Below are 16,540 nucleotides of genomic sequence, written 5' to 3'. Positions count from 1 at the left end.
AAAAATATGGATTAAAAATAAATAAATAATAGGCGGAACAATTGTTAAAACAAATTGAGTAGACTGAAATACTAGTGATAATTGAGAGATAAGAAAAAATGGGGAACAAAGGTTAAAATATATTGGGTAGATGGAAATACTAGTGGTCAATGAGAGGGATGGGTAAGGGGTATGGTATGTATGAATTTCTTCTGTTTTCTTCTTCTTCTGGAGTGATGCAAATGTTCTACAAAATGATCATGGCGATGAACATACAACTATGTGATGATATTGTGAGCCACGACTGTACACCATGTATGGAATGTTTGTGTTGTATGTTATTTATCAATAAAAATATTTAAAAAAATAAAAGTCAAAACAAACAAACAAAAAACTCACTGAAGGTTTCATTTGAGATTTGTACCTTTTAGAACTCTAGTTAATGACACACATGCTGAAGTGTTTCTGGGCGATTGGTGATGATGTTTGTAACCTTACTTTGACATGAGTCTCCCTAAAAACAGATGGATAAATAAAGAAATGCATAGATAGAGATATGTAATAAAACAAATACAGAAGAAAATACAGAATTCAAGTGGTGTGTGCAGTTATTTCAACTTTACTATATGTCTGAAAATTCTCATAATAAAACAATAGGCAATTCTAAATTTCAGTAAAGTCAGCTAGAGAAAGCAAACTATCTGGTTAAATCTGTCTATTCAAAGCCTGGAAAAGAAAGAGAAAAGTTTGACTTGGAATTATTTTTCAAATGACAGAAAACATCCCATCTGTATCTAACAGAAGACACAAAAAAACATTACAGGAATCAATTGCCATTTTTGCAGATTCACAAACTTTTTATAAGTCAACAAATATGGCTGCTTTCTTAGAAACTTCATTGGTAAATGATCTTTGGACAGTACAACCTTAATCTATTATAGGGGAAATAACAGAGAGAGGTGAGCTATATATGGGCCATAGCTAATTATGGAAATAACTGTGTTCATTTCCATAATTTTCATAATACTGAAAATGCTGGTAAGAAAAGACATAGGATATAGACCAACTATTCATAAAACTTTTCCTAAGATACAAAGAAAATAACTCCACCAAATGATCATATGTTTGACCATTAATTTTTTTAATGGTAACTCTTCTGGTTTAATTAAAACTTTGTCAGAAAGATATACTTTAAAATATGAAAAGTATTATTTTAGTCATCTTAACTAAATCTTATTTATATTGATCCGTAAAATATTTTTACATCTTGGAGAAAGAAAATAACTTGAAGGCCTCAAAAAAATCTTCACCAATAAAGGATTTATCCTTCTGTATATCAGAAAAACCATCTATTAATGATAATGAAGGTAACCAGGAAGGAAAAGTTGAAAGCTTCAGAAATTTTATTGAAATAATTTAATTTCTGAATATGCTCTCTCCACAGAGTAATATAACTGCACATATTACATAACTGCACATACATAATAAATGTGAATAACTGCACATAGTTGTATATACAAAAAAAACTGAGTTTTTCAAGTCAGTCTGTATTAAATTTTTCAGTAAGTCTCTATTTGTCTTTCACATGGTCACTGAATCTTACCCCAGAGAAGAGGTGACCCCACCATATAATACACCCTACAGTTCTCCCTTCATCCTAATTAAGTTGGTAAGTCTAAAGAAAGGTCATAAACAATTAAATATTGATTTAACAAGTATTTATTCAGAGTTTAATATGAGCCAAGGACAAGAGTGGACACTAGATACACACTGCTGAATAAATCAGACATGGTCCTTTATGAAACTTACAAGTAAATGGAGGAGGAAGGGCATGTTAGAGACAGCTAACAAGTAAACAAACGTAAGAGACTGTCAACAAGTAAACAAATATATAAATATGTTTATGATAAGTTGTTACCAAAAAAATTTACAGGATGAAATGACAAATGTTTAGGGTTATTATGTCGGGTCTCTCTGAGAAGATGACATTTAAGCCTGGGCCTAAAGAAAAATCATCAACCAGTCTTGCAAAGCAAAAAGGTAACAGTACCCCATCAGAAGACACAGTATGTACAAAGACCCAGAGAAGGAATAAACTCAGTAGGTTCAAGCATCAGAAAGAAGGCCAATGTGACTACAGCACAATGAGAAAACTATACAAAGTGTAGATAAGGGCTAGAATTTGACTTTGGTAAGGCCTGGATAAGGATATAGCTTTTATTCTAAGTGCAAAAGAAAATCATTGAAGGATAGTAAAAAGGGGAGTAACATAAACAGATTTTTAACTTTTACTACATGAAAAAAGCTGTAAAGGAACAAGAATAGAAACAGAAGACAAATACAGAGGCTAAGGGAGCAGTGCAGACAAAAAATGGCATGGACTAGGAAGAGGGGAGGGAGGTTTGAGATTTTTAACAGAGTAAATAGTAAGATTTTTTATAAGGCAACGAGGAAGGAAATAGTTTGAGCAATTAGATACAACATGGTGGCATAAGTGAGAAGAAGTTTGAGCGGTAGTGGTGGTTGGTGGGGTGTTCGTAGGCAATCAACAGTGACTTCAGACATAATACTTTTCAGATGCCTATAAGACAGCCAAGATGATATGTGAGTAAGTGAGGGACTGGGAATTTAGGGCATATTGATCAAATTCCTTAAACTAACTTGGAGTATTCATAAAATACAGTTTAATGGGCCACACACCAGATCTATTGAACCAAGAATGGGCACTGGCACATTTTCAACATGTTCAAGTGACTCTGATGTTCACCAGAGTTGAAGAACCACTTATGTAAATAGATTTTAATGTTATATTTTATCCCCGAGGGATATAATTCTTTACAGAAAAAAACAATCTGCTGGGCGGGCCACGGGTGGCTCAGCAGGTAAGAGTGCTTGCCTGCCATGCCCGAGGACCCGGGTTCGATTCCCGGTGCCTGCCCACGTATAAAAAAAAAAAAAAGAAAAAACAATCTGCTGAGCAATATATTGATATAACGACTTGACTTAATAAATCCAGAACCGTCCAATCTCCTCCAGTCACATTACTTCACAGAAGAAACATTATTCTAATTAGCCATTCTTTCAAATAACATTTACCAAAGCCCACTCTAGGTGAATAATATCTTCTATTTCATAAGTATAAAATACCCATGAAATATCTCACAAATAAATAAATCAAGGTTCAGAAAAACAGAGTCTTGCCCAAAATCAGTAAGAGAGCTAAGACTCAAAAATCAAGACAACACAGATTCCAGCCTGCTTTCTACCACATGAAAATGCTGCCCACCCCCACAAGGCTCACCATCTGTGACATGTCATGTACAAAAATAATTATAACAAGATAAAATGGGGTGAATGCCATAAAGGAAACAGAATGGACAATGATAGCTAAGAAGGAAAAATTGCTTCTTGATTTTCACTTCTTAAAAGCCTTATAATTGGATTCCTGGGAAACCATAAACTCCACCTCTTGAGCATCCACAAAAGCTAATAATAGCAAAAGTTTTGAATCTTACTGAAATAGTCCCAAGAGTTCCTGATTCAACATTCAACCCCTTCATTGACTAAAGCTCCTTAAAAAAAAGAAAAAAGAAAAAAAGAGGCAGCCCATACAGTGGCTTTGGCTACAAAAAGTTCTGGGTAAATCCCAGTTCTCCTATATGGTCACAAAACAAGTCACTGACTCCTAAACCTCAGGTACCCTCATCAGTAAAATGAGGACACAGAGTCTGGGATAAAGAATCTATATACACACAAACAATCATTATCACTTGTAGTTATTGGAAGATCATACAAGTAATAATCTATGGTTGGCTGAGATTTTATTTCAACACAATGTTGGATTTTGCTTCACTTTGAGTAAATACTTCAAGGTATCTAACCCAATACAGTACCACTAGATTGTTTTCTGAAATATTTACAAATCCTCCTTGCTGACTCCCTCTATATTAGGATCAATTCCCTGACTATAAGCTCAGGACATTCTAGTACCTATTACTAGATAAATATTAGTTCTAATATTTGCAATTTTCATTATTACCAGGTTAGACTTCAAGTTCTTGAAGTTCTCAAGAAAGCTTCAACTTGTTCATTTCTAATCATCATTTAACACCTGAGTACTTACTATGTAGTTGGCATTGTCTGGATCCTCAATTCAGCAGTGAACAAAATAAAAGCACTGCCCTTTTAGAAAGAGCTTATATTCTAGGGCTTTAAGAGAGACATTAAACAAGTAAAATGCACCAAGTAGTGTCTTGTGCAATTTAAAAAAGAGGTAGTTTCAGGTAAATATCCCAAAGAGTAAAAACATGTGGCAAACAGATACTTGTACACCAATGTTCATAGCAGTATTATTCACAACAGTCAAAACTGGCAACAACCTAAGTGCCCACCAACAAATGAATGGAGAAACAGAATGTAGCATATACACACAACAGATTATTATTGGACCATAAGAAAAAGCAAAGTTATGAGACATGCTACTACAGGGAATAAACTTGAAAACATTTTGCTCAGTGCAACAAGCAAAACATAAAAGAACAAAAGTCATATAAAATCACTTTTAAGAGATGACTACTAATAGCAAATTCACAGAGATAGAAAGTAGATTAGACAGGGGTGGGGGGCGAAGAGGATTGGGGAGGGGGGAAGGGGGAATGTAAAAACTAAAAAATAATTAACTAAAAAAAGAAACACTGGGGAAAAAATTAAAAAGACTTTTGTAAATGCACAGCTAATTGCTAAAGAAAATAAGGGAAAGCGGTAACCTTATAAGTTGGTGCTGTGGCTACCCTTGGGGCAGGAGTTCTTGGAAATCTCTTAAGTTGTGATGCCCATACCAGTTAGTGGAGTATATTAAGTAACAAATTACCACACATTTGGCCTAAAACCTCATCTCACACTTTCAGGTGGGGGGTTGGGATGGGTAGGACTAAAAATACTGTAGAAGCTGGGAAAGTTGCTATTTTATATAGAATTATCAGCAAAGGCCTTGTATAACATATAAGAGAAACCTGAAATAAGTCGACCCACACAGATATCTAGAGGAGCAGAGCAAATGCAAATGCACTGAGACAGAAACATTTTTGTTGTGTGGGAGAATGGCAAGAAGGGGAGTGTACCATGTAGGGAACAGAGTTGCATGGGAGGGCAGGCTCTGGGTACAGAAGAGTGACATGCTCTGGCTTATGTTTTAAAAGGCTCACTCCCCACTTCTGTTTGGAGGATGGATAGTAAAGAACAGAAGCAGAGAGACTGGTTTAGAATACTACAATAATTCAGGAGAGAAAATGGTGACATGGAACCAAGGAAGGTATGAAGGTGGTGATGATGATGATAACAATGAGAAGCAGCTGGAGTCTAGTTAGGTTTTAAGGTAGAATTCAAAGGATTTGCTGATAGACTGGATGTAGAAAGAAAGGAAGAGAGGAGTTAAGAGAGCTCTAAGGTTGGGGACCAGTGGGGCTCCAGTAACTGAGATGAGAAAGAGAAGAAATTCTTTTTTCCCAGAACCCAGCAAATGAGTATAGGAGGCACTCAAATACTCATTTGAGAACAGAATTTAACTGAACTCTCAAAATAAAGCCGGTAAATTCTCGCCTGCCATGCCAGAGGCCCTGGTTAGAGTCCCAGAGTCTGTCCATTCCCCAAAACAAAGCAGGTAAATTCAATGTATTAGTTTCCATTTACTCTAAATTTCCTTCAGTAATGCTTGTTAATTACAGAGACTTAACCATGATCTCTAACAGAGAAATCTTCTAATGCCACAAGGACTAATCCTTACATCTAAAGAATCTGTTTCAGTTTTACATTTACAATTCTCCTGGCTATAAGAGAAATCTGTTATGAAAGCTCTGTGACAGCCTGAGTATTCTTACACCCAAAGTAATTAACCTGTTCATTAATAATGTCATACCCCTGGAAGGCAGAGTAGTGCAAATAAAACTCCCTAGGCCACAATTAGTTGAAAATTCTAACACTTCACCATACATTTTCACAATGGAACAAGACCGAACAAGTACCCTAAAAAAATAAGCCATAAGCCATCAGCATTTTTTAAAACTATTTTCTCTTTTTACCCTCAAACAGTACGTCCCTTCAAAACAATGTCAATGAAAATTGGAAATTTCTGAAAATGTGAAATTGAGCACATCTTCTCCAAGAAGGCACTTTTTCCCAATCAGTGAAACTGAGCTTCACTTAGGGTAGAATTTGGTGTCCTTCCCTTTGGCACCTCTTACAGTCATATTCCCAGATTTTCCAACCCACCAACCTTACTCCAAATCCATGAAGAATAACAAAGTTAGCAAATATATATTCAAAGGAATTCTTCTTTAAAAAAAAAGGGGGGGGTGTGGGTTACCATCCCTTCCTCCCTTCCGGTAACGTTAAAAATTTAACTGAAGCTTAAGTATCACCTCTCTCCACATTATTTCCCTAAAGCCCCACCCTAACCTGGTGTGATTTTAAAAAAGTGCTTACAAGTTTCGGTGAAAATGTAACTTAAAAAAACATAGACTATTCAGAAAAGCGGAGTGTACTGAATTCAGCAACAGGCAGTACTTTCCTTTTTCTTATCAGTAAAAGGCCTTGAATCAACCCAAACAAATCTGCAGAAATGTCAGCCAGATTCCCGCGTATCTTCCCGGCTCCCTCCCCCCCGAAAGCTGGCCTGGAAACACAGCAGCCGCTGACCACGGAGCGAATAGAAGGGAACTAGTGGTGAGCTAAATAATGATTTGGGGAGGCAGGAAGGTTAAGCGCTAGGTTTTCAACCGCCACCTAAAGCGAAGAACCTGGGCGATCCACCAACACGTTCCAAACACGAGACGCACATCCTTCTCCAGATCCAAAGGCTCCACACGCGGATTAGAGGCGAGGTGAAGGGAGGATTCTCCCGGGCGACCAGGAGTGAGAACCGCCTCGGGTGAAGGGAGTGCCCAAGGGTTGCCCAAGCGCTGGAGTAACTGAGCGCAAATAAGCAAGCGTGCCAAGGAAAAATGCTGCGTCCCTTTAGGGAGCAAAATTTTCGGCACCTACCACAAAATACTAAGTGGAAGGCGTCCCAGTAGGGATTTACCTAGACGGGTACAAAGGCTGGAGTGGCTACAAGTAAAGGACCCCCAAAGAAGGAGCCAAGGAAGCTACTATTTCTCAGTAAACGGGTTGCGGGGACGCGGACTGGAGGTGGGGGTTACTTTTGGTTCGTTTCTCATTTCATCACTGAAACAGTACAAGCCCAAGAGAGCACTGGGGAGTAAGGGGTGGGGGAGGGGAGCATGAGACCGATTGGGGATGCGGTCCCCGAGGGGGCGGGGGCGCAGGATGGTGGGTGAGCGCACCGGGAAGAGGAAGAGGGCGCAACCCCAGCCCCAGCGCCAGGCCAGGGACTCTGGAAACCGGACGCCTCTTTGCCAGCAAGGAGGGGGTAGGAGTCAACTCTCCTCCCCGCCCCCACACTCACCATGTAGAGGGTGAAGGGCAGGCCGAGCAGAAAGAGCCACAGGTAGAGGTGCAGCGCGTTCACGAATGTGGCCTGGTGCGGGTCGTAGTACCAGCCCCCGCTGAGCGCGGCCCACACCCCCTGCCGGAGGATTTGCAGCGTCTGCGACCCCATCCCCACCCGGCGCCGCCGTCGCCGCCGCCGCCGCCGTCCCCGCCCCGGCCCCAGCTCTGCCTCGGTCGCCGGAGCTTAGCTGCCCCGTCTATCCCCCTTCGGAGCTCGGGGAGAGCTGGTCGGGTCTTCGGCGGTCGCTAGCGCTGCGGCAGGAGGAGGAGGCAGCGAACGAGGAGGAGGAGACCGAGGAGGAGGAGGCGAGCAGCGGGGAGGAGAAGAGTGAAAAAGAGGAGGAGACCGGCCTCCAGGGCGCCGCCGCCATCTTGTCTCCTAACACCCAAAGCCGGAGCCAGGCCCGCGCCGCCCGTGGCCCGCCAGCGCCGCCGCAGCCGCGACCCCCGCCGGCCGCCAGCCCTAGGCCGGTCGGAGAGGGAGGCCGGGCGCCGAGGAGAGTCCGGGAGGAAGCCGCGCCCCCTCCAGCCCCGCCTCTCCTCTCCCTCCGCCCGCGCCGGTGCGCGCAGCGCGTCGGGCGTCGCGGGCGCCTCCTGCCGGCGCCCGGGGAAAGCGCGCGCTGACCCGGTCCCCGGGCCCGCCACGCTGGGGTCGGAAGCTGAGCGAGTGAGATATCCCACGTCAGAGCCCATTCCGCTCCCGGTAAACGAACTGGACGCGTTCACCGACCAGTCTGTAACAGAATCTTTCAGACTCGGAAACCCGCAGATCTTTTTTTCTTCAAGAAGGCATCCTGGGTGGCATTTTATGGTATTTACACGAGACCTAGGAATAATTGAGGCTCACGTCTGAGATAACTCACTGAAGGCCCAACAGAATTGGGTAGAGTTGATGATACTGTTGAAAAATCACCAACACACCCAACTAGAGCAAAAACTGTGTTGACCTTTGGAGTGGGCTGGAGGCCCTTGGGTGAGAAAAATAGCCATATCCAGAACTGGGGTTATATTTCCGAAGGCAGATGAATTAATAGAATTTACAAGAACTATAAATGTATGGGGTGGACACGGACTTTAAGAAATAACTACCTGATTTGGTTTGTTGAAGTTTGATTTCATTATATCAATAGAAGTACTCTATATAACCCTGGATTAAAGTTGCTATAATTAATAAGGACAACAAGAGAGAAAGAAAAAAAAACTGGTGACATTTTAAGAAAGTAAATGAAAAATAATTCCACCCAGTGCTATACCACTTCACAATTTTTCAAACATTTTTACACACATTTGATTTGAGTTTCACAACAAGCCTGTGAAGGTGGCAGATAGGGCTCTCCTTATTTTATAGATGAAGAAATCCAAGCTCAAAGAGACTAAAAGTGTCCAACTGATAAGTAATAAGTGAGAACAGCTCTGGAACCACTGGTCATCATAACCGCATGGACTGGACTTTGGAAGTTCATTTCTGAGCACTCTCTACTTTATCTAGTCAGTGACAGGTGTTCCAGTTTGCTGCCTACCAGAATTCAATATACCAGAAACTCGGCAGCTTTTAAAAAGAATTTAATAAGTTAACAGTTTTTAGGCCATGGAAATATCCCAGTTAAAGGAAGTCTATAGAAATGTCCAATCTAAGGCATCCAGGAAGAGATACCTTGATTTAAGAAGGCTGATGAAGTTCAGGGTTTCCTCTGGGGTGGAAGGGCACATGGCAAACACAGCGTCATCTGTTAGCTTCTTCTCCAGCTCCCCCGGAGGCCTTTTCTGTCTTTATCTCCAAAAGTCAGTGGCTGTTGGACTCTACTTCATGGTTCTACAGCGTTCTGTGTTGTGACTTTCTTATGGCTCTGTCGTTCTTTTCTTCTCTCTCTGAATTTCTCTTTTATAGGATTCCGGTAAAGTAATCAAGACCCGCCTAGAATGGGTGGGGATACATCTCTACCTAATCCAGTTTAACAACCACTCTTGAGTCACATCTCCAGGGAGATGATCCAATTAAGGTTTCAAACATATGGTACTGAATAGGGATTAGAAGAAACAGCTGCCTTTACAAAATGGGATCAGGATTAAAGCATGGCTTTTCTAGGGTACATACATTCTTTCAAACCAGCACAAACAGCTTCCACTTACCTGTGGCCAATATAAGTTTATGACCAGTTTTCAAAGTGTAATCTCTTGACCAACTGAATCCACATCACTTGAGAACTTGTTATACATGCAAATTCTCAGGCACCACTCCAGAGAAACTGAGGTGTGTGTTAGTTTGCCAGCTGCCAGAATGCAATACACCGGAACTGGAACAGCTTTTTTAAAGGGGAGTTTAATAAATTACAAGTTTACAGTTCTAAGGAAGTTGAGGTGACCAAATTAAGGCACCTTCACTCAAGAAAGGCCAGCAGGTCAGGAACACCTCTGTCAGCTAGGAAGTCACGTGGCTGGCCTCCGCTGGTCCCTTCCTCCTGGGCTCTGTTGCCTTCAGCCTCTATTCCTTGTGGGAGTTTCTCACTTTGCTTCTCTGGGGCTGGCTTTCATGTCTTGGCTTCCCTTGGCTCTCTCCAGATTCTGGCTTGCTTAACATCTCATGGCGACGCCTGCTGCCTCTCCAAACATTTGTGCCTCTGTTTTCCACGTGTCCACATCTGTGTCAGCTCTGCTGTGTAGTTTCTGTCAGATCTGAGGCTTCTGTCATTTGTGTCAGCTCTGAGCCTGGTCTCCAAAATGTTTCCTCTTTTAAAAGATTCCAGCAAACTAATCAAGACCTGCCTGGAATGGGTAGAGTCACATCTCCACCTAATCAAAGGTTCATACCCATAATTTTGGTGTGTCACAGCTACGTGAAGATAATCTAATCAAAAGCTTCTCATACGATTTTCTATTGAATCAGGATTAAAAGAAATGGCTGCTCCAACAAGATTGAATCAAGATTAAAACATGACTTTTCTGGGGCACAAAATTCTTTCAAACCGGCACAGGATTGGACCAGGCATTCTGTTTTAACAAGCCCTCCAGAGGATTCTAATGTACCTTAAAGTTTGAAACATCATGCCCAGCCTTGATTTATTTGTTTTCTTATAGCCACAAAGCCAGAGTTCCAATGAGATACCTTGAAATTGAAAGAAGTAAATGAAAACTGGCCAGAATATACTTTTAAATATATTGATATGCCAAAAAGCAAAATTAATACTAAATAATACACTTTTACAATTAAAATAATGGCCTTGAGGCTTAGTCATTGATACATGCTATTGTCAGGTTTTCATCTGTTTCTCCTAAAGGATACAGGGAAGTCCTTTAAGCAGGTTTGGGAGGTGATCCCAAGCTTTCCAACACAAAGAAAGATGTAAACAAAGGTAAACTTCCATCACCGCATAGTTTCCATACTAGCAAATATCTGCTATAGTTTGAATATAAAGGTATTAATTGCAGTAGGGGTGAGGTGGACTGGAAGAAGTCGAAAGTAGGACTGGATACATCCATGGAGTTGGAGGCAGACCCGGCTGGCGTGATGGATGTGCAGCGTGAAGATAGATAGATATGCAGTCGGCAGCAGGCCAGGAAGACAGCCGGCATCGGGATGGTTCAACAGAGAGAATGCAAGCTTGTGAGCCAATGGACAGCTGGAAGTTCCAAGAGCAAGCAAAAATTGGGAAATCATGGCAGGCATTAATAGGGAAATTTGTTGCTTATAGTAAGGCCGGCTGTCTGCTAGGTCTAGACCCCATTCCTTAAGGGGGAACTGATGATAAGTTGAATTCAGGTCTTTGTGCAGATACACTGGATATTTGTGGCAAAAAGGTTTGGGCTCAGGGAAATAAGTATCCAAAGATCAAATATGAGGAACAGAATGAAATGTAGAAACAAAGCTGGACCCTAATACCTAAAACTGAGACCTAATTTCACACTGAGTTAGTGGTTGACTTATAATGAGGTCCCAGAGCATTAATATAGAACTTTAATTCCCCTCCACTATGTCTGGAATTGATCCTAGAGCCTAGAAGTAAGAGGTATATGAAACTAACCACTGGACAAAAGGGGCTAGCAGGATAGGCCCAGAAGGTAAAAAAAAAAAAAAAAAAAAAAATGCAATTATTAGACCACATCTTTCAGTTCTGGGTGGGCATGAACATTTTAGAAAGATGCTAATTAACTGATTGAGGGAGTTAGCCTTTGAAGGAATTCAGCGAAAAGGCTGACCTTTCCAAATGACTGACTCAGTCACAGAGGGGGATGCAGATCCCACAATGTTTTTCATCACTAACTTTCAAAATGTTCATGAATGCTACCATAACAAGCTTCCCATGTTATAAAGAGGAAGCCAAAACACAAAAAGGTTAAATGGTTTGTCCAAAGTAACATAGACTCTATCATGCCCCAAAATATGTAAAAGTAGGAAAAAGCTAAGGAGTCTAATTTGCTAAGTGTTAGCTCTCTTAGCCGTACATAAAAGCTATTAATAATGTTACACTTAGCATGTCAAAGTTGGCGGCCATGACATACTACCAACGATTACTTGACATTTGCTCATCTTTCAGCTAATCCTATTAAAATTGTACTTCTTGGCTAGCTTGTGGGCCTCTTGAGGACTGGAAATGCTCTAATAACAGATGCTCTCTCCTGACTGACAGGGACAAAGCTGAATGCACAAAACCTCATAAGCCCCCACCAAGCCCATCTTGCAGCAGAGCTGTAAAAACTGCAGGTCTGGTCAGTTTTTGTTCTGGCAATTATCTACTTTAGATATCCTGCCACCAATCTAAGAGGAGCAGGAATCCAAACCTCTCTTCCACCTGGACCAGCCCTTCTGTATTCTCTCACTGAAACCAGCATTTTCCAAATCACCCAACAGACTTAAGACCTCATTTATCTTCCCTCGGTACCCTCCTCTGGCCTCCTAATAGAGTTCTCAAGGTTCTTCGAGTTCAGTCTTTCACCCACTTGACCTTCCTTTACATTGCCATCCTGATAGATACCCTCGCCAATTTATACTTAAATTATCCCAACAGCCTCCTATTGCCACCAGTCTCCCGTCTTCAAATTCATTCTACCTTCCATCGGCAAATTGATCTCCCTAATCCACTTTTCTCATGCTCCTCCCTTTCTCAGAAGCCTTCAATTCCCTTCTGTTACCTACAAGACTAAAGCCACTCTCCTTAGCCTGACATTCATGCACCCCACCCCCTGAACCCTGCAACTTGAATCACTATTATCTCTAATTAGCCCCCACTACGCTCCAGAGCAAATGCTTCTCTCTTTACTGGTGATTATCAGCATGCACCCCACCTGTCTTTAATTTCTGCCTCTCTCCTCTTACTGACACCATTTGCCTTACCTAATACCTCCATCTGCCTACTAAAACCCACTTTCAGTACTCCAACCCCATCACATATTTTTTTCTCCTTCATTTATTTTCTGAGAAGAATCATGCATATATTCCAGTCATTTAACACTTAATTTTATGTTACCTTATATCCCTCCAACTCTACATTCCTTGAGGATAATGCACTTCTCAGTGTATCCCACCATGCCTAGCAAAAAGTTCTGAAGATCAATTGACACTTAGTCAATTTAAGTTGAATAAAGCAAAACAGAAACCAATGACTTTCCAGTGGGAGATTTTAACGTTTTAGCTTTCATTTTTAACTCTTCAACATTCAAAGGCATTTCACCAGCTTAGAAGATCAGATGAAGGAAGGTAAGAAATAGAAATCCTAGTGGGAACCCTCAGAAATTGCTAAATAAAGGTGAAAAGAATTTGGAAGAGAATCGAGGTGCCCTAGAATTCCTCCCTGATTCTCTTTTTATACATTTGCTATATACCACTTCATATCACATCAGGAGAATAAATGTTATAGGGTTGGGGGAATTTCCCAGATCTTATATCTTAGATAATATAATTATAAAATACCAATATCTGAATATGGAGCTAAATATGTTTTTGGAAAAAAGGCTTTCTTATTCACTCCTTTAGAAACCATCTTTCAGGTAATATCAACTCAATCTGCTCTTTTTTTTTTTTAATGTCAATTCCATATGATGGGTGCTTTTAAACACTTTTTTTGGGAGCATGAACAGGCTCCAGGAATCAAACCCAGGTCTCCGGCATGGGAGGTGAGAATTCTGCCACCGAGCCACAGTTGCCCGCCAACTTTTAAACACATTTTAATTAACACTAACTAGTTCAGTAATTTTCACTATAGTTTTGTGTTTTTCTATTGTATCTCAAAAACACAATTCACTTTTCTTAAATACACAAAACACTTTGGGGGCAGGGCAATAAAAGGAAAGGCAAAATATATGGGAAATTGCAAAACTCCCCAAATATTGGGAATCCCCGAATTAGAAACAATATACACACATTATTTCCTATATTTTGACATTAAAAGATTATTCTATGTCAGTTAGATATCTGATGTGTTTAGCTTCATCAGATTAAAGAGCTTGTTTAACTTTCTAATAATTCAGGAGGATCTATTGGGTCAACCAGCATAGCCGAGAGATTTTCTGGAAATCTCATTCCTGTCAGTAACTCCTGATGTCATCTAGAACAACTTCCCTGAAATGCAGAAAAGAGTTGTCACCTTGGGAGGCTGGATGTCTGGTACCTTCGATGTGGAGTACCAGGAGCATTCCTTAGTTGGGAGGCAGCACCCAGTATTGGAAAGAGCATTTTGTGAAATCAAGTAAATCTGTTTCAATCTAGATTATGCTACTTTCTAAATTATTCCTAACCCCAAGTCAAGGAGTCCAAGCCAAACTGAAGAATCTTGGAGAATGCAGTTTTGCTGGACGCATTGCATTTAGTTTTGATTGTCTAATGGCAAAAATGAGCATTCCAACATTCCTTAAGACCTTTCCCTAGGAAACACACGAGAATGTATTGCTTACTACTTTTTGTTTGTTTTGTATTGTTGTAGTTTTTTTGCCCTGCCTATTGTCACTTGGATTCAAACCATTAACATATATAACCATTTTCCAATTAAGAACAAATAGCATATTCTTGCATACATATCCTAGGGGAATGATATATTCAGGATGAAATTTCTCAAATAAATCAGTAGAGATCATGATGCAATGTAAAACCTCCTTATCCTTGCAATTTTCTCACTCCCTTTTTCTCAATATTTCCATCCTTTTAATTCATTCTGCTCTTAAGTCCTGTATCAAGTGTTTCTTAATGTGTAGCCCATAAGTCACCTAAATCACAATCTTCTACTAAAAATATAGATTTCTAAGTTCTAGTACATCTATACATGGGGTATTGAAAAATTCACCCAGTGTTGGGAATCCCTGAATTAGAGACGACATAGATACACGTTATTTTCCATATTTTGATATTAAAGGATAGAATTCCAAGCACCCAGGAGAGTATTGAGGTAACTTTTAATGAATTGATAAGAATTGATCTCTAAGAGATATGGTTATGTGAAGAAAAAAAAAGAGTAGAACATCATATATAATATGCTGTTGTTTGCATAAAGAAAATATATCTATGTGTTTATCTACGTATTGAATAGTTTTTAACAGGACACCTGAGAAATGGCAGTAGTGCCTGCTTCACAGGTGAGAGAAAGGCTCTCTTTTCACTGCATATCTTTTAGTACTTTCTGAATTTTGTACCATGCTCATGTTACCCATTTTTTAAAATTAATAAATTGGAAAAATAATACAGATTCATAGGTTCTACCCAAGACTTACTGAATCAAAATCTCTCACCTGGGGCCCAGATCTGCACTGTTAATGAGCTCTCTACTCTTCTGCAAACAGGTATTTAGAACCACTGTCCTTGACTGCTCCTGTTTTGTTTTTTTTTTTATTTCCTCCTTTTCTTTTGCTCGATGCCCCACCACCACTTCTCTCTTCACTTCCATAACCAATTTAGACCTCACGGTTTTGCAATCCAGTCATTCCATGGCTAATGCTTTTCTACTCCTTATCCTTTGACCCTTGCCATTAGCTAAAACCATAATGCTGATGGATCTGCTTTCTCAAGCCCCTGCACGCAGACTAAATTGCCAGGTCCCAAACTCAGCTGCTACCTTAACTTTTCCTTGCAACTCTTTGGTTCTTACTCAACACTTCTTGCATTACTCATAATGGCTTTTAAAGCCTCATCAGTGTTTTCAAGAAAACTGTACCACTCGTAGACTCACAGCACAAAGAAGATAGAGGATATCAGACTGAAATCCCTCAATTTCCTGCCCTTCTACTTCTAAATTTATATACATATGCATTCAACTTTCCTTCCTTCTTTTCTTTTCTTCGTTAGTGGAGAGATGTCCTTCTGCCTAAAGAAATCCTTCAGCTGTGCTCTGGACACTATCTCCTTCAGTCTCCACACCATACTTAATTTGTTAACGTGGTCCCTCTGGGGACACAAACTTTCTCTTTTATTGGCACTTTCCTTCAGCCTATAAACAGGCACTCTTGTCTTTAAGCTTTCTGTCTACTCTAGCTTCCACCTTTTTTCTTCTTCCCTTTAGAGCCAAGTTTCTTCACCTACCTCGAGCATAACTCTCATTGCTTTTGATAGTTACCAACGATTTCCTAGTTGCCAAGTCCAACAGGCACTTCACAGTCCCTATCGTATTTAATCTCTTTGCTTCTGGGTCATCACTCACTCTTCCTCGCTTCTTCTTTGTTCCCTGATCACACTAGACAAGTCTCCTTTATGAGATCTTCTTCCTTCTACTCCTATCACCCACTTAAAGGAGTCTTTTTTTTGATCCAGAAGATGCTGAAGCCTCCAAACCTAAATCATGTAGTGAACCTCAGCCTGTGGGAATTATTGGAAAGTTAAAACAAACTCCATTTGAGGGGTGATTAGAAATGTGGCACCTCAAAAATATTTATGAAGAACAGAAAAAAATGAGCTCTGCTTTAAATATTACAATTGCAATCTAAATTAGCTTTTAGTTTTGTTTATTTCAAAGCCCTCATTTCTTTTTTGCTTGTTTTTTGTTTTTGTTTTTAATTTAAAAAAGTTTTTAAACATAACAACATGCAAACACAAACATTCTTACCATATGATCATTCCATTCTTGGTATACAATCAAAA

General features: G+C 40.3%; 1 protein-coding gene across 8 annotated transcripts in view; it reads right to left on the bottom strand.

Moving 5' to 3' along the window:
• PCNX1 (pecanex 1) overlaps nucleotides 1-16,540 on the bottom strand; it is a 224,864-nt gene that overhangs the window by 177,467 nt on the left and 30,857 nt on the right. For 7 of the 8 annotated variants that reach the window (XM_077122886.1, XM_077122884.1, XM_077122889.1 and 4 more), the window contains exon 1: nucleotides 7,442-7,625. The exons of the other annotated variant lie outside the window; for it this stretch is intronic. In XM_077122886.1, the coding sequence (XP_076979001.1) occupies nucleotides 7,442-7,594 (153 nt within the window). In that variant the 5' untranslated portion in view covers nucleotides 7,595-7,625. Of the gene's footprint in view, nucleotides 1-7,441; nucleotides 7,626-16,540 lie in introns of those variants that run through there. 8 annotated transcript variants of the gene reach the window in all.

Source organism: Tamandua tetradactyla, chromosome 12 (genome assembly GCF_023851605.1).
Source record: "Tamandua tetradactyla isolate mTamTet1 chromosome 12, mTamTet1.pri, whole genome shotgun sequence".
Taxonomy (NCBI): domain Eukaryota; kingdom Metazoa; phylum Chordata; class Mammalia; order Pilosa; family Myrmecophagidae; genus Tamandua; species Tamandua tetradactyla.
Note: the sequence above shows the minus strand (reverse complement) of the source record. Positions and strands in the feature narration are given on the sequence as shown.